At 40.3% G+C, this 19,212-nt stretch overlaps 1 protein-coding gene across 1 annotated transcript in view; it reads left to right on the top strand.

Annotated features, from left to right (window-relative positions):
* The window catches only part of LOC129644243 (antigen WC1.1-like), a 60,513-nt gene that overhangs the window by 24,742 nt on the left and 16,559 nt on the right, over nucleotides 1–19,212 (top strand). Inside the window, exons 8-10 of the mRNA XM_055569775.1 lie at nucleotides 9,656–9,744; nucleotides 13,748–14,057; nucleotides 14,151–14,459. Of these exons, the coding sequence (XP_055425750.1) occupies nucleotides 9,656–9,744; nucleotides 13,748–14,057; nucleotides 14,151–14,459 (708 nt within the window). The remainder of the gene's footprint in view (nucleotides 1–9,655; nucleotides 9,745–13,747; nucleotides 14,058–14,150; nucleotides 14,460–19,212) is intronic.

The following is a 19,212-nucleotide window of genomic DNA, read 5'->3' as shown; positions in this document are numbered from 1 at the left end:
AATGTCATGAACCTCATTCCATAGTTCATCAGGCACTGTATCTATCAGATATAGGCCCTTAAATCTATTTCTAACTTCCACTATATAATCATAAGGGACATATTGGTAAATCATCACCACGCATACAGTGATATCCATCACCACATGTAGTTACAATTTTTTTTCTTTTGATCCCACAAGTAAGAATTTGCATGCTGCAACTAAGACCCAGGACAACCAAATAAATAATTAATTTTAAAAGAGTATTATTCTCTTCATAGTCTTGACATAAGAACATGCATTGTGCTTTTTTTTTTTTTTTTTTAAATCCACATTAGGGCTTCCCTGGTATCTAAGCTGGTAAAGAATCTGCCTACAATGCAGGAGACCCCGGTTTGATTCCTGGGTCAGGAAGATCCACTGGAGAAGGGATAGGCTACTCACTCCAGTATTCTTGGGCTCCCCTGATGACTCAGCAGGTAAAGAATCTGCCTGCAATGTGGAAAACCTAGGTGCGATCCCTGGCTTGGGAAGACCCCTGGAGAAGGGAAAGGCTACCCACTCCAGTATTCTGGCCTGGAGAATTCCATGGACTGTATACTCCATGGGGTCGTAAAGAGTTGGACATGAGTGAGCGACTTTCACAAACACTGTATACAAAAATATTATCTTCTTTCCTATATTACAATTTTATGATATCTTTCATGACAATATTTTTTTTCCTCTAGACTGTTTTAAAATTTTTTATTTATTTATAGGAATCCTTTATAAACCAACATCACTTCAGTTCAGTCACTCAGTTGTGTCAGCTTCAGCATCAGTCCTTCCAATGAGCACTCAGGACTGATCTCCTTTAAGATGGACTGGTTGGATCTCCTTGCAGTCCAAGGGACTCTCAAGAGTCTTCTCCAACACCACAGTTCAAAAGCATCAATTTTTCAGTGCTCAGCTTTCTTTATAGTCTTATAAAGAAACATCACTTACTTTTTCTTAAATATTTTTGTAAATATTTCCCCCATTTTTTGCATATATGTTTAAGGTTAATATGTGAATGGGGGGGTATGTTATCAAATCTATAATGGTTTACTTTTTGACTTCTGCCTTTAATGAAATGCTTCATATGCCATTCTTAATCTCAAAATAATATTGAATCAAGTTTTATTTTCTGCAAATAATTTTACAGTTCCCCTAAAGAATATTCAAAACCTAATTTTGAATTCATTTATTTATCTGAATTTATTTTACTATGTGTGATTGTATAATATCATCGCCAGATAAAAATTACATTTTAGATATGTGATAGCTTCATCACAAAATAAAAACACATTGCTTCATGATTTCATGGATATGATGTCAAAAGTACAGGCAACAAAGCAAAAATAGACAAGTGGGAATATATCAAACTAAAAATCTTCTTCAAGCCAAAGGAAACATCAACAGAGTGAAAAAGCAAGCTAGCACAAATTATATAAGGTATTAATTTCCAAACAAATAAGGAATTCCTGCAACTCAAGAAAAAAAAATCCAAAACCTAATAACTCATTTGAAAAATTGGCCAAGGGCTTGAATAGACAGTTCTCTAAAGAAGACATACAAATGGCCAGTGGGTGTATGAAAAATGGTTGACATTGTCAATCATCAGGGAAATGTAAATCAAAACCAGAAAGAGATATCATCTCACACATGTCAGAATGACTGTTGTTTTTTTTTTTTTTTTTTAAAGATACCTACCTGTTTGCAAGGCTGTGGAGAAATTGACACTTTTTGTGTACTTATCCACATGAAATGTATAAATTTTATTAATAAAGCTATGCAATCCAGGGGTTAAATCTCTGGACTTTCACTGTCATGGGTCCAGGTTCAATCCCTGACCTGGGAACTAAGATCCCCCAAGCCACAGCACAGCCAAAAACAAACAACAACACAAAAACTATGACCAAAAAATCTGTATGATTTGTAGTGATGTCCCTTTTCATTCTTGGTATTGTTAACTTCATTTACTCTCTGCTCTTCATTGGTATTGATCAGTGTTCATCAATTTTCAATGAGCCATGTTTAAAGGGTTTTTTCCTATGTTTTCCATCTTATACTTAACTTCTTTTCCATTCATTATTATTCCTTTTTTAATTAACCCCAACATTCTATATTTTTTTCTTATCTCCTAGTTTCTTAATTGAAGCTTACATTTTTTTTCACTTTCGGTCTTTCCTCTTCTCTAAATCTAGGGTATAAATGTCCCTTAGGCCCTACTTGAGTTTCATTAGAAGAATTTATGATAATATCATTATTTTGTGTTTATTATCATTATTATTGTATTTTTATTATCATTATTTCACAATATTTGGTAAATTTTAAATTTATTCCCAGACTCAGGTGTTTTTTGGAAGGGTGTTGCTGAATTTCCCAAAATAGGGATGGCTAACAATATTTTCTTTTTAATTCTTAATTTTATTCCATGTGGTCAGAGTAAATACTCTGTATGTATTCAAAGAGTGAAATATTTTGTCCTATTATGTGGTCATTTTTGATAAATGTTCCTAGTGCATTTACAATAATGTGAACTCTTGCATTGTTGGGTGCATTGCTCTATGTGTTACTTAGTTAAATGTGCTGATTACTTTGTTGTACATCTACTGTATTCTTTGTTTTTTGTATGTCTGGTTTGTATGCTATTGAAAAAGATACAGTAAAAATCCCCCATTTTGATTGTGATTTTGCATATTTCTTCTTTTCATTCTGTCAAGTATATTTCAAAATATGTTCTGTTACCTTTCTTGAATTTTGATGTCTGTATCTTTATTAAGGGTGCATCTCATTATAATCTTGAAAATTCCCTCTTTAATTCAATTAGTGTTCAGTTCAGTTCAGTTCAATTGCTCAGTTGTGTCCAACTCTTTGCGACCCGATGGACTGTAGCATGCCAGGCTGCCCTGTCCACCACCAACTCCCAAAGTTTACCCAAACTCATGTCCATTGAGTCAGTGATGCCATCCAGCAATCTCATCCTCTGTCATCCCCTTCTCCTTCTGCCCCCTATCTTTCTCAGCATCGGGGTCTTTTGAAATGATTCAGCTCTTCACATCAGGTGGCCAAAATATTGGAGTTTCAGCTTCAGCATCAGTCCTTCCAGTGAACACTCAGGACTGATCTCCTTTAGGATGGACTGGTTGGCTCTCCTTGCAGTCCAAGGGACTCTCAAGAGTCTTCTCCAACACCACAGTTCAAAAGAATCAATTCTCTGTTGCTCAACTTTCTTTACAGTCCAACTCTCACATCCACACATGACTACTAGAAAAACCATAGCTTTGACTAGATGGACCTTTGTTGGCAAAGTAATGTCTCTGCTTTTTAATATGCTGTCTAGGTTGATTATAACTTTCCTTCCAAGGAGCAAGTGTCTTTTAATTTCATGGCTGCAGTCACCATCTGCCGTGATTTTGGAGCCCCCAAAATAAAGTCAGCCACTGTTTCCACTGTTTCCATATCTATTTGCCATGAAGTGATGAGACCGGATGCCATGATCTTAGTTTTCTGAATGTTGAGCTTTAAGCCAACTTTTCACTCCCCTCTTTCACTTTCATCAAGAGGCTCTTTAGTTCTTCTTCACTTTCTGCCATACGGGTTATGTCATCTGCATATCTGAGGTGATTGATATGTCTCCCAGCAATCTTGACTCCAGCTTGTGCTTCATCTAGCCCAGCATTTCTCATGAGGTACTCTGTATATAAGTTAAATAAGCAGGATAACAATATACAGCCGTGATGTAGTCCTTTTCCTATTTGGACCCAGTCTGTTGTTCCATGTCCAGTTCTAAATGTTGCTTTATGACCTGCATACAGGTTTCTCAAGAGGCAGGTTCGGTGGTCTGGTATTCTCATCTCTTGAAGAATTTTCCACAGTTTATTGTGATCCACACAGTCAAAGGCTTTGGCATAGTCAATGAAGCAGAAATAGATGTTTTCCTGGAACTCTCTTGCTTTTTCAACGATCCAGCAGATGTTGGCAATGTGATCTCTTGTTCCTTTGCCTTTTCTAAAACCAGCTTATACCTCTGGAATTTCATGGTTCATGTATTGCTGAAGCCTGGCTTGGAGAATTTTGAGCATGCTGTAGTAGCGTGTGAGATGAGTGCAATTGTGTGGTAATTTGAGCATTCTTTTGCATTGCCTTTCTTTGGGATTGGAATGAAAACTGACCTTTTCCAGTCCTGTGGCCACTGCTGAGTTTTCCAAATTTGCTGGCATATTGAGTGCAGCACCTTCACAGCATCATCTTTCAGGATTTGAAATAACTCAACTGGAATTCCATCACCTCCACTAGCTTTGTTCGTAGTGATGCTCCCTAAGGCCCACTCTACTTCACATTCCAGGATGTCCGGCTCTAGGTCAGTGATCACACCATCGTGATTATCTGGTCATGAAGATCTTTTTTTGTACAGTTCTTCTGTTTATTCTTCCCACCGCTTCTTAATATCTTCTACTTCTGTTAGGTCCATACCATTTCTTTTATTGACCTCATCTTTTCATGAAATGTTCCCTTTATCTCTAATTTTCTTGAAGCGATCTCTAGTCTTTCCCATTTTGTTGTTTTCCTCTGTTTCTTTGCACTGATCTCTGAGGAAGGCTTTCTTATCTCTCCTTGCTATTCTTTGACATCCTTCATTCACATGGGTATATCTTTCCTTATCTCCTTTGCTTTTTGCTTCTCTTGTTTTCACAGCTATTTGTAAGGCCTCCTCAGACAGCCATTTTCCTTTTTTGTATTTCTTTTTCTTGGGGATGGTCTTGATTCCTGTCTCCTGTACAGTGTCACGAACCTCTGTCCATAGTTCATCAGGCACTCTATCAGATCTAGTCCCTTAAATCTATTTCTCACTTCCACTGTATAGTCATAAGGGATTTGATTTAGGTCATGCCTGAATGGTCTAGTGGTTTTCCCCACTTTCTTCAACTTAAGACTGAATTTGGAAATAAGGAGTTCATGATCTGAGCCACAGCCAGCTACTGTTCTTGTTTTTGCTGCCTGTATAGGGCTTCTCCATCTTTGGCTGCAAAAATATAATCAATCTGATTTCGGTGTCAGCCATCTGGTGAAGTCCATGTGTAGAGTCTTCTCTTGTGTTGTTGGAAGAGGGTGTTTGCTATGATCAGTGTGTTCTCTTGGCAAAACTCTCTTAGCCTTTGCCCTGCTTCATTCTGTACTCCAAGATCAAATTTGCCTGTTACTCCAGGTGTTTCTTGACTTCATACTTTTGCATTCCAGTCCCCTATAATGAAAAGGACATCTTTTTTTGGGTGTTAGTTCTAAAAAGTCATGTAGGTCTTCATAGAACCATTCAACTTCAGCTTCTTTAGCATTACTGGTTGGGGCATGGACTTGGATTACCGTGATATTGAATGGTTTGCCTTGGAAACGAACAGAGAGATCATTCTGTTGTTTTTGAGATTGCACCCAAGTACTGCATCTCAGACTCTTTTGTTGACTATGATGGTTACTCCATTTCTTCTAAGTGGTTCCTCCCCACAGTAGTAGATATAATGGTCATATGAGTTACATTCACCTATTCCAGTCCATTTTAGTTCACCGATTCCTAGAATGTCGACGTTCACTGTTGCCATCTCCTGTTTGACCATTTCCAATTTCCCTTCATTCATGGACCTAACATTCCAGGTTCCTAGGCAATATTGCTCTTTACACCACTGGACATTGCTTCTATCACCAGTCACATCCACAAATGGGTGTTGTTTTTGCCTTGGCTCCCTACCTTCATTCTTTCTGGAGTTATTTCTCCACTGATATCCAGTAACAAATTGGGCACCTACTGACCTGGGGAATTCATCTTTCAGTGTCCTATGTTTTTGCTTTTTCATACTGTTCATGGGGTTGTCAAGGCAAGAATACTGCAGTGGTTTGCCATTCCCTTCTCCAGTGGACCACATTTTGTCAGAACTCTCCACCATGACCTGTCCATCTTGGTTGGCCCTATACAGCATGGCTTAGTTTCACTGAGTTAGACAAGGCTGTGGTCCATGTGATCAGGTTGGCTAGTTTCTGTGATTGTGGTTTCAGTCTGTCTGCCCTCTGATGCCCTCTCAGCACTACTGTCAGTTAGTGTATCTTTTCTTAAAGTCTCCTTTCTGGGACATCAATAAAGTTACTCCAGTTTTCTTATAGTTAGTACATTTTTTTCCAGCATTTTACTTTCAACCTTTCTTTGTTTTCATAATATAAGGTGATCGTTTTGCAAGTAACATTTGCATCAGTTTTGTTTTATCTTAATCCATTCACTGTAAATGCAATTACTGATATTGATGTATTGGTATCTGCCATTTGCTTTTAATTGATCCACATGCTTTATGTTCCTTTCTCTCTCTCTTTTTTTTCTTCCTTTCGTATTAAATAAATCTGCTATGATTTCAGGTTTTCCTTTTTCATTTTGATTTTCAACAGCTTTACTAGGAGTGGGGGTTTTCATACTCTTGTTTATATTAAAAGAAATTCTCTATTATTATATGTTCAACTATGACTTCTGCAGTTCTGTCTCTCAGTCTGTGTATCTCTTCTCCCTCTCCTACTCTTTATTTTCCTTCTCATTTCTCATCTTTAGGACTCCTCTAAATCACTATATTCTAAGTTCTATCTAAAATTTGTTTTGACTTATTCATTCACTTTTTAATCCTGGACATTTTATTTTAGGTTGGCGATGGTTCCATTGCTATTTTTATTTGTTTATGATTTTTGTTAATTTTTTCATTTTTTTACCTGTATATTCTCCCCTTCTCTCTTTTCCCCTAAATACACTGATCGTAGTTAAAATCCTTATTCATTTCTATCATGTGTGTCTCTGCATTCTCTTATCTCTTTTTTTCACTTTGGTCATTTGTCATGTTATCCTAACTTGTCAAATGTCATGTCATGTTTTATTGAATGCTATTAATTATATATGAAAAAGTAAGATACTCCTGATACATTTTCTAATACCTGAAAGGATTTACCCTTTGATTTGCTAGGCAGATAGGGGGAAGGGGTGTATATCACTCAAACATCTAAATATAACCTAAAACTGAGCTGTAATAAGTGTGGGTTGCAGTTTTGGTAGCACCCAGTCCACCTCTGATTTTTCTGTCCCTATGACAGGGGCTTTCAGAGATTTCAGTTCAGAGCCTGGATTCTTTGGTCGCTCAGCACCCAAGAGAATGAGAAAGACTCTGCTTTCCAAGTCTTTTTATGTAGTTCTTTAGCCTCCTGTCCTTCACAGCTTATATACTGGGCAGATATTTGAGGAGAAAACGTGCTGTGTGAGAGAGGCTCTCAAGACTCGAGTTTTGTCTCCAGCACCAGGTAGCCCCCAAATTATGCTGCTTCCTGTCACAACAGTAGTCCTCTGCTTGCCCGAGCCCGGATTCTGAATCATTAAATTATGCAATGAATCAGCAAATTCCCAGAGAAAAAGAAGCTGTAGATCCTTGGCTAATATTGAAATAACCTCCACTCTTTAGAATTTTAGCATATTTAGTCTATGTTGTGTCAACAAATGTTGAATACATTTCACTTCAGTTCATCCCTCAGTCATGTCCAACTCTTTTCGACCCCATGAATTGCAGCATGCCAGGCCTCCCTGTCCATCACCATCTCCCGGAGTTCACTCAAACTCACGTCCATCGAGTCAGTGATGCCATGCAGCCATTTCATCCTCTGCCATTCCCTTTTCCTCCTGCCCGAATGTCTCCCAGCATCAGAGTCTTTTCCAATGAGTCTTCTCTTCGTATGAGGTGGCCAAAGTACTGAAGTTTCAGCTTTAGCATCATTCCTTCCAAACAACACCCAGGGCTGATCTCCTTTAGAATGGGCTGGTTGGATCTCCTTGCAGTCCAAGGGACTCTCAAGAGTCTTCTCCAACACCACAGATCAAAAGCATCAATTCTTTGGCACTCAGCTTTCTTCACAGTCCAACTCTCACATCCATACATGACCACTGGAAAAACCATAGCCTTGACTAGACAGACCTTTGTTGGGAAAGTAACATTTACTGTTTCTTAAAAAACATTTTTCAGCTTTTTAAGCTGTGTCCAGCAAGACCCAGCAAAACACATTGGCCTGCTGTGAATTCCTCCATTCTCCATGGAAGTGGAAAATTTTAGGTTTAATTCTCTACTTCCTCATTTACTTAAAGTGCAACATTGATAGACATCCTTTAACCTTTCTTTACATCACTTTTATGTATAAAAGGAGAGGAGAGTACAGTGAGCTTGTTAATGTTATTTGTTCAAGGGCTTGCAGGAATGTGACTTATTTCTGCTCAGTTATAGAACTAGAAGATTTTGCGGGTGGCTCAGCTGTAAAGAATCCATCTGCAATGCTGGAGACACTGATTAGATCGCTGGGTCAGGCAGATCCCCTGGAGTAGGGCATGACAACCACTCCAGTATTCTTGCCTGGAGAATCCCATGGGCAGAGGAGCCTGGTGGGCTACAGTTTATAGGGTCTTAAAGAGTTGAACATGACTGAAATGACTAAGCAAACATACACACTATTTCCCCCTAAAGATCACATAACTCCAAAATTTGAATAACAGAGATTCTTGACACAAAGTCCAAGGATGGATTATATTTTTTTGGAAGAAGAAGCAACATTCTTCTTATGGACTCTGTGGGAGAGGGAGAGGGTGGGAAGATTTGGGAGAATGGCATTGAAACATGTATACTATCATGTATGAAATGAGTCGCCAGTCCAGGTTCGATGCACGATACTGGATGCTTGGGGCTGGTGCACTGGGACGACCCAGAGGGACGGTATGGGGAGGGAGGAGGGAGGAGGGTTCAGGATGGGGAACACATGTATACCTGTGGCGGATTCATTTCGATATTTGGCAAAACCAATACAATATTGTAAAGTTTAAAAAAAAAAAAAAAAGAAGCAACATTCTATGTTTTCCAGTGGAATCTGGGCAGTGTCAATGTTCCTTGACATCATCTCTCAGGCAAAGTTGTTCAGTCTACTCAAAGAGATCACATTCTTTGAAAGTAAGTATCCAGATCTGAAGTCTGAAGCTTAGAACCACAAATGAAATATTCTGGGGTATACCAAGATATCACAGAATCCATTTGTTTTTCAGTTCTGAATGACTGTACCAAGGAGAAGGATTCTAATGGTAGAGGATTCATGATTGCTATCTGAGGCATCTGATAAGGCCAGTTCCTGACTCTACTCCCTTTAATCAACCCCTTTAACTCTTAGGTCAACGGCATCAAAATATGTGTGCTTTGAAAGGAATCCATCCAGCTGCCAGCTCATTCCTGAGACTCTGAAATCATTTAACTGCTCCGGTTAGAGAGACTCACATTTCCTGTAAATCTTTCTCTGATGCTGTGCAGAACTCTACAGATCAGAATGTTAACTCTGATAGGACCTTGTACCACCTTCTGTCTCAGACTACTCACTAGAGTGTTTTCAACTTAATACTTCCTGTTTTATTTTCTTCCTATTTTTCAACCTTATTATTCTCTTGCCACTGGTATAAAAAACCAGACCCAGCTGCTGCCCCATTGCAACGACTCCCTGTCTGAACCAGCAGGGTCTGCAGCCTCAGAGGAGAGCGCCCCCTACTGCTCAAGTGGGGGTCCCACAGGACAGAAAACCCTTCCCAACCCCTGGTATCCCATTTCTCTCTGCTCAGACAGTAGACAGATCCGCCTGGTGGACGGAGGTGGTCGCTGCTCCGGAAGAGTGGAGATTCTTGACCAGGGCTCCTGGGGCACCATCTGTGATGACGACTGGGACCTGGACGATGCCCGCGTGGTGTGCAGGCAGCTAGGCTGTGGAGAAGCCCTGGACGTCACTGTCTCTTCCTCTTTCGGGACGGGATCAGGGCCCATCTGGCTGGATGAAGTGAACTGCAGAGGAGAGGAGTCCCAGGTGTGGAGGTGCCCTACCTGGGGATGGCAGCAACACAACTGCGATCATCAAGAAGATGCAGGAGTCATCTGCTCAGGTATGGTCAGTTCTTTGTCCACAGGCTGAGAAAATGGAAAGTTCCAAGAAAGCTGGTGTCTGATCAGCAGGGCAGTGGGAGATAGGTGGGCTAGAGAGGACTGAGACGCTTACCCATCCTCCCTGAGTGCACTGTGGCTATGATTGATGAGCTTCATATACTTTCCTCTTATAAGTCTCTGCTATTCTTTTCATCTCCAGTGGACTTACCTGACGGTAAAATAGCTTTATTCATTCTCCCAATTAAAATAAATTCTCATAATTTTTTTCATAATTCACTTTTTGTAAGAGTGAAACATTTGCTAACTGCCACATACACATTCTCTTTGCACAGGGAGGCTATGAGAGGCAGGGACACAAATGAGGATGCACTTTCCTGGGTGGAGTTGTTTCTGTACAAACAATATGAGACATTATTTTGCACTAAGCTAGTAGGAGTGGAGGTTACTCTTACTATAGAAGGATATCATTTACATATATAGAGATGATCCCTAAAGGGATATTATTTAACAAATCAGAGATTCTTATGGATTTGTGGCAGATTTCAAGTTTCCTTTGTAAATTTAGATGTAAATGTTCATAGTTCTTTGATGGTAGAACTAGAGAACTGTGAATGAAATGTTCTGAGTCTTATATTCTTTCATTGTTACTAGAAAAGTCTCTTTCCCCAATTTTTCCTTTAAGATATCTGTATAAATGCAAACTTTGGAGGAACACTTAGCCATGCACTGGCAAGTCAAAGGTGGAGGTAATAAAACATGAATTTCTGTGTTTTATGATAAGAGATTATGTAGTTTATATTTGATGATTTCAATGATATAAGAGACTTGTGTTTGGGGGCTTATTTGGAGCAAGAGGACAAATGTAATTTTTGAAGAAGGTGGAACAGGTTTTATAGTAGCTGGGAGGAAGGGGAATGGCAATGGGAGCTGATGAAGGCAACTGTGAGGTTCTCTGAACAGCACTGAAAGTCCAGGTGTGGTGTGGAAGATGCTATGAGTGCCTAAGGACACAAGATGTCTACGAAGCAAGAGACCAGACAAGGATATATCTTAATTATATTTAATATCTTTACTCATTCACATCAGTTCAGTTCAGTTCAGTCGCTCAGTCATGTCCGACTCTTTGCGACCCCATGAATTGCAGCACGCCAGGCCTCTCTGTGCATCACCAACTCCCGGAATTCACTCAAACTCACGTCCATCGAGTTGGTGATACCATCCAGCCATCTCATCCTCTGTCGTCCCCTTCTTCTCCTGCCAATCCCTCCCAGCACCAGAGTCTTTTCCAATGAGTCAACTCTTCACATGAGGTGGCCAAAGTACTGGAGTTTCAGTTTTAGCATCATTCCTTCCAAAGAACACCCAGAGCTGATCTCCTTTAGAATGGACTGGTTGGTTCTCCTTGCAGTCCAAGGGACTCTCAAGTGTCTTCTCCAACACCACAGTTCAAAAGCATCAATTCTTCGGCGCTCAGCTTTCTTAATACACATCCATACACGACTACTGGAAAAACCATAGCCTTGACTAGATGGACCTTTGTTGGCAAAGTTATGTCTCTGCTTTTGAATATGCTATCTTGTATGAGTGGTCAAGCTAATCCTTCAGTTCTTTAATTTCTGCAGTTCTTTAATCTCCTGCTCTCTATGCTTCTGCTGCTGCTGCTAAGTTGCTTCAGTCATCTCTGACTCTGTGTGACCCCACCAGGCTCTGCCGTCCCTGGGATTCTCCAGGCAAGAACACTGGAGTGGGTTGCCATTGCTTTCTCCACCTGCTCTCTATAGTAGATTTTTATTCTGTTACATCATTCTTTTTGAGGCTTCAAAGTTCACAAACTTATGCAATCAGAGTCTTTCATCAGAACAAATTCCACCATGTACATAAATAATTATGAGCACACTCAGAAACCAGGAAAATTATTTAAAAAGTTGTTCTTTATGATGTGCAGGTTTTCCCCTATTGGATTACCTTTTCTCTGTCCAAAATATGGGCTCTGAAGGATGAAATCATTATCATCAGTCTTTTCTTTGGTCTGTCTCTCATATGTCATCCACTCCCTGTTTAACCTGCCACTCATTCCACCTCATTCCCTACAGGAGTTATCTCCTTTTGGAATCTCCTTTCCATTTATTTGTAGCTCTTAAGCTTTTTTTTTTTTTTCTTTTCTGCTTTGGGAGAAATAGGAAAGGGTAGCAGGGTTAGGTGGCAAATGGGAGGAGCACAGGGGATAAAAAGTGTTAAAATCTCGTTGAATGAGTCTTTTTCACCCCCAAATCTTTCTATGTTTCATTCCTATTGAGGCTTTTGCAGTTTAGAAATCTCTAAAGTATATATTAAAAGACACTTACTCCTTGGAGGGAAAGTAACCTTCCTAGACAGCAACCTAGTAACCAACCTAGATAGCATATTAAAAAGCAGAGATATTACTTTGTCAACAAAGTTCCACCTAGTCAAGGCTGTGGTTTTTCCAGTGGTCATGTATGGATGTAAGAGTTGGACTGTGAAGAAAGCTGAGCGCTGAAAAATTGATGCTTTTGAACTGTGGTGCTGGAGAAGACTTTTGTGAGTCCCTTGGACACACCAGTCCTGGGTGTTCATCGGAAAGACTGATGCTGAGGCTGAAACTCCAATACGTTGGCCACCTCATTCAAAGAGTTGACTCATTGGAAAAGACCCTGATGCTGGGAGGGATTGAGGGCAGGAGGAGAAGGGGATGACAGAGGATGAGATGGCTGTATGGCATCACTGACTGGATGCACACGAGTTTGGGTGAACTCAGGGAGTTGGTGATGGACAGTGAGGCCTGGCGTGCTGTGATTCATGGGGTCACAAAGAGTTGGACACGACTGAGCGACTGAAGTGAACTGAACTGAACTGAACTGAACTGAAAGCACACATGGGTTGTTTGCTGTCTGCTCTCTTCCTCTCATTCTCCTTTTTTATACCTTGCTGGCTTCTTATCTCAGAAATCCAAATAGGAAAGGCATATGCAGTTAGCATATAGATAAGGTTAGAATACATTAAATTATCATTACTCTTTCACATTTGCTGAGAATCTCATATCTAGTATGAAGTAATCAACTAACTCAATTCTCTTGCATAATCCCACTGAGACCTCACTTTCTCCCAGGTGTCTTGATAAATCCTAGGTTTTTAAGAAAGATGGCTAGGAGCATTCCCTCCCTCTCCTATGACTCTCTGAGCTTTTGTCATTTCTAAACTTGCCTGTGGACAACTTCTTTCACAATTAGATTATAATACCTGCACTCAGATCCAGCCCGTGTGATATTCCCTGTCCTCAGTGACTTGAATATTGGCTCTGAGAGAATACTGGCCAGAAGTTTAGCCCCAGAAATCTCAGGATGGTCCTCTAAACTTCTAAACTTCTCTGGCTCTTAGGCCTGTAAGCTCTTGAACCCCATGGACCTTTCTCACTCTCACTTCAGCTCTGCACTCACGTTTGAATGACTACCACTGTGCAGTTTCTTTGGGCACTGTAGTTTCCATGCCCCAGATAGGAATTAACGTTCCTAACCAATATATATTCTCGGGATTCAGCCATTCCAAACTGATTCTTCAATCCTTCTGGATATCTCTTCAGAAACTTGCTCATGAAAATGCAGTTTGACAATGACAGTCAAATTCTCTCTTCTTATCCCCTCTTATTCCACTGTTGGAAAGAAAAACTTTCACACCATCTCATGCCTGTGAATGTTGTTTCCAGTTGTCAAGCCAGGTTCATGAACACTCACTGCGTTTGTTGTTCTTTGTTTCTCTTAGGATTTGTGCGTCTGGCTGGAGGGGTTGGACCCTGCTCAGGGCGAGTAGAAGTGCATTCTGGAGAAGCCTGGACCCCAGTGTCTGATGGGAACTTCACACTCCCCACTGCCCAGGTCATCTGTGCAGAGCTGGGATGTGGCAAGGCTGTGTCTGCCCTGGGACATGTGCCATTCAGAGAGTCCGATGGCCAGGTCTGGGCTGAAGAGTTCAGGTGTGAGGGGGAGGAGCCTGAGCTCTGGTCCTGCCCCAGAGTGCCCTGTCCAGGGGGCACGTGTCACCCCAGTGGAGCTGCTCAGGTTGTCTGTTCAGGTGAGATGCACATCAGGACTTAACCTCTGTGTACACTCAGTTCAAGGTAAAAAAGAAATCAGATTGTGCTGAAATCCTGTCTTTTTCTATCAGTGTACACAGAAGTCCGGCTCATGAAAAATGGCACCTCTCAGTGTGAGGGGCAGGTGGAGATGAATATTTCTGGACATTGGAGAGCTCTCTGTGCCTCCCACTGGAGTCTGGCCAATGCCAATGTTGTCTGTCGTCAGCTCGGCTGTGGAGTCGCCATCTCCACCCCAAATGGAGCAGGAGGAAGTGATCAACTCTGGAAAGCCCGATTTCACTGCTCAGGGGCTGAGTCTTTCCTGTGGAAATGCCCTGTGACTACCCTGGGTGTTCCTGACTGTTCCCATGGCAACACGGCCTCTGTGATCTGCTCAGGTAAGACAGGGAAGGGCTACTATACTTAGGATGCTCCTGGGGTGAAATTTCCCCAAAGCAGAGAGTAAGGGAAAACAGGCTTAGAAAGGAAGATATTCTGTAGTGAAATTATTGAACTCAGGTTTCAACTGCTCATTACTCAAGAATCCAATCCTGAGAGATTAGCATGGGGTAAAATTAAAGATAGCTTTTTTGAGAAAACCAGCAGTTCTGGGGAGACAGAGGACTAATGTACCAAAGAACCAGCTCCCCCTTGCTGATCAGGGACAAGAGTTTTTAAATGGGAATTTCAGGAGTGCACAGGTGGAGGTAGGGGAGAGGTTACTGCAGAATAGCACAGCTAGCCCTGACAATCATCTTGAAATAGGTCTGATCAGTGTCACCTTTATTGTTTGAAATACAGTTAATCATCAGTTCTAGTGTTGGTTTGTTCCCATTTCCTTGAGGCCAATTATTGGAATTGTGTAAGATGAAGAAGGGCTTCCCTGTTGACTCAGATGGTAAGGAATCTGCTTACAATGCAAGAGACTCAGGTTTGATCCCTGGGGTGGGAAGATCCCCTGGAGAAGGAAATGGCACCCCACTAGTCTGGTCATCATGTAATTTACTTCTACCTCCTGGTTGGGATTTCAGCATCTGCAAAACAACTCAAAGGATATGGCTCAGAATGTTAGCTATAGCCCATGAGGAGGAACTAAAAATCCTTGACTTTGTTTAGGGCTAAACTATTATTATTTTATCCTATTTGACTGTTTTCCTTTGTTTCTGAAAAAATTTTCATTTCTGTGATTAGATTTATTCTTTGGCTAAGGCTTTTCTACAGACAGAAGCAGGTGCAGGACATGAGGGTGGTCTGTCCTGAGAAGGCTCCGTAAGGTCCTGCTCCATAACCTTCTCATTGTTCACTCATTTTTTCAGGGGAAAGAAGTGCTAAGAAGTGCTATGTCAGGGAAAGAAATGCTTAGATGAATAATATTTTTATGAAACATTATTATTTAAGGACAATAATAGAGAACAAAGTATAAACAATAAGTGTATACCTAGATCATGTTCCCCAACCCAGATCTACAAAGAGAACATGCACAGCACCACAGAGTCACTATCGCCTCCCAATAGCTGTGTCCTCCTCCTCTCCAGGGAAGACTGCTTACCTAAGACTTGTACTGCCATAGAATATTTTCCCAGTTTTTGAACTTTATGTATAACCATACAGAATGTTTTCTTTCGTGTCTAATTTCTCACTCCTGATGTTGTTTATGGCAACATTGTATTCAATTTTATTACTATAGAGTATTCCTTTGAATGATCACATGACCATGCATTGATCCATTCAACTAGTGGCAGAAATTTGAGTTTGTTGCCAGGTTTTGACTATTACAAATACAGTGGTGCAAGTTACCATGATGATGACTTTTGGAATAAATATTTATTATGTTTTTTGTGTGTTTAATTCTGTCTTATATTTTAATTTTCTTAATGGTATGGTGTACTTCAATGAGTCAAGTTACTAATCTTAAGTGAATTCATTCACCTTTTTTACTGTACATGTAGTGCTCCTTCAGTCAGTCAGTTCAGTTCAGTCACTCAGTCATGTCCGACTCTTTGCAATCCCATGGACTGCAGCACATCAAACTTCCCTGTCCTTCATCATCTCCCGCAGCTTGCTCAAGCTCATATCAATTGAGTTGGTGATACCACCCAATCATGTCATTCTCTGTCATCTCCTTCTCCTGCCTTCAGTATTTTTCAGCATCAGGGTCTTTTCCAATGAGTCAGTTCTTCCCATCATGTGGCCAAAGTATTAGAGCTTCAACCTCAGCATCAGTCCTTCCAATGACTATTCAGCACTGATTTCCTTTAGGATTGACTGGTTTAATATCCTTGAAATCCAAGGGACTCTCAAGAGTCTTCTCCAACACCACAGTTCACAAACATCAATTCTTCAGTGCTCAGCTTTCTTTATGGTGCAACTCTCACATCCATACATGACTACTGGAAAAACTATAGCTTTGTTGGACCTTTGTCGGCAAAGTAACATCTCTGCTTTTTAATATGCTATCTAGGTTTGTCATAGCTTTTCTCCCAAGGAGCAAGCATCTTTTAATTTCATGGCTGCAGTCACCATTTGCCATGATTTTAGAGTCCAAGAAAATAAAGTCTGTCACTGTTTTCATTGTTTCCCCAACTATTTGCCATGAAGTGATGGGACCAGATGCCATGATCTTCCTTTTCTGAACGTTGAGTTTTAAGCCAACATTTTCACTCACCTCTTTCACCTTCATCAAGAGGCTCTTTAGTTCCTCTTCACTTTCTGCCATAAGGGTGGTGTCATCTGCATATCTGAGGTTATTGATATGTTTCCCAGCAATCTTGACTCCAGCTTGTGCTTCATCCATCCTGGCATTTCGCATGACGTGTTCTGCATAGAAGTTAAATAATCAGGGTGACGATATACAGGCTTGACGTACTCCTGTCTCAGTTTTGAACCAGTCCTTTGTTCCAGTCCATAGAGCTCCTTATATCCTTCTAGAAAGAACTTTGTCCACTCCAAAATCACAAAAATGTTTTCTGAGAGTATCTCACAGAAGTGTAATTACTTTTATTTTGCATGTAATCATACAGTGCCTCTAGGACTGATAACTGTGTAGGATAAGGGTCAAGTGTCATGTTTTCATATGGGCATCCAGTTGACTGAAAGTCTTTTTCTGGAAAGACTATTCCCTACTGCAGTGCCACCTTTGTGATAAACAGAAGGGCACATATGTTTGAGTACTTCTTTTAGACTTTCTATTCTATTCCACTGTGTCATTTGTCTATCCTTCAGCTGTACCACATTTTCTTAATTATTGTAATTTTATAGTAAATCTTGAACCTTCCCTGGTTGCTGAGATGGTAAAGAATCTGTCTGCAAGGTGGGAGACCTGGGTTTGATCCCTGGGTTGGGAAGATCCCCTGGAGAAGTGCATGGCAACCCACTCCAGTATTCTTGCCTGGGGAGTCCCCATGGAGAGAGGAGCTTGTTGGGCTATAGTCCACTGGGTCACAAAGAATCGGAAATGACTGAGTGACTAAAAACACAGAGTACATCTGGGTAGCTTTAATTTAAAGAAGTTATGTTGTTGCTGTTCTTCCTAACTGCCTTGGTCATTCTTGGTTTTTGTATTTTGTATACATTTTTGAGCTGAAGCTCGGATACTCTGCCACCTTATGTGAAGAGCTGACTCATTAGAAAAGACCCTGATGCTTGGAAGGATTGAAGGCAGGAGGAGAAAAGGACAACAGAAGATGAGATAGTTGGATGGCATCACTGACTCAATGGACATGAGTTTGGGTAAACTCTGGGAGTTGGTGATGGATAGGGAAGCCTGGCGTGCTGCAGTCCATGGGGTTGCAAAGAGTCAGACATGACTGAGTGACTGAACGACAACATAAATTTTGAATCATCTTGTCATGTTTCACACACACAAAAGCATCAGGGAATTTTATTGAGGTTAGCTTTAATCTGTATATAAATTTGAGAATGATTTATTTTGACAACATTGAGTTTCCCAAATCATTGGCAAAATATATATCCCTTCATTCAGTTCGGTCTTGAATTTCTCTCAGATGTTTTGCATGTCTTTACCTAGGTTTTCTCCTAGGCATTTTATGGGTTTGATGTTACTAGTATTTCCTTTAGTGAAGGTTTTCTAGGAGTGAATTCTCTCTGAACTTTATCTGGATTCCCCAAATGTTAGGTTAGTATTTTGCTTTAATCCTTCTTTCTTTTCTCTCCCTCTCTCTCTCACTCTAGTTTTCTCTGTCTTGCTCTAGCTTTCCCTCTCTCTCCTCCTTTGTCCCTCTCCTGCCCCATTTCCCCCCTGAGTATGTAAAATCTTTCTGGATTAAGTTGCAGATAGGATGCTTCTTTATCCCTCCATCTCCCCAACAAAAAAAATACTTCAGGGAATTTCCTTACATAACCACAGTTCAATCAAACCTTTAGAGATATCAGCCCCAGATAACATCTAAGTGCAACCACATGAAAGACCCCAAAGATAGAACTGCCAAGTTGAGTCTTTCCCAAATTACTGACCAGGAAATTATGATCAAAATTAAAAAAAAAAAAAATTCCTTCAACTGCTAAGTTTGGGGGGAAACTTTGTTATACAGTATTGTTAACCAGGCACTTACCATGTAACTAGCTTTTGTATATAGAGGAATATTTATCCTCTCATCTTCCATTTTACTATTTCTACTTTATATTGATCTAATGTGCTGATAGACTCATTCTCTAGTTCTTAATTTCAGCTGTTAACTTTTTCAGCTGTAGAATTTTCATTTGTTTTTGTTATCATTTCTCTGCCAAGACACACATCTTGTTAATTAATTCTTTGAGGACTTTAATCATGGCATTTAAATTCTCTGTCAGACTATAAAACTCTTAGAGGAAAACATAGGCAGAAGATTCTTTGACATAAATTGCAACAAGATCTTTTTTGACCAACCTTCTAGAGTAAAGAAAATAAAAACAAAAATAAACAAATAAGACTCAATTAAACTTAAAAGGCTTTGCATAGCAAAGGAAACCATAAACAGAACAAAAAGACAACTGTCAGAATGGGAGAAAATATTTGCAACTAAAATGAAACAACTAACAGGCGACTAATCTTCAAAATGCACAAATAACTCAATATCAACAAACCAAACAACCCAATTGAAAAATGGGAAAAAGACCTAAACAGACATTTCTCCAGACATACAGATGGCTAAC

Source organism: Bubalus kerabau, chromosome 1, assembly GCF_029407905.1.
Source record: "Bubalus kerabau isolate K-KA32 ecotype Philippines breed swamp buffalo chromosome 1, PCC_UOA_SB_1v2, whole genome shotgun sequence".
In the NCBI taxonomy this organism is placed as follows: Eukaryota; Metazoa; Chordata; class Mammalia; order Artiodactyla; family Bovidae; genus Bubalus; species Bubalus kerabau.
The sequence above is the reverse complement of the archived record's forward strand: the minus strand, read 5'-3'. Positions and strand labels throughout refer to the sequence as shown.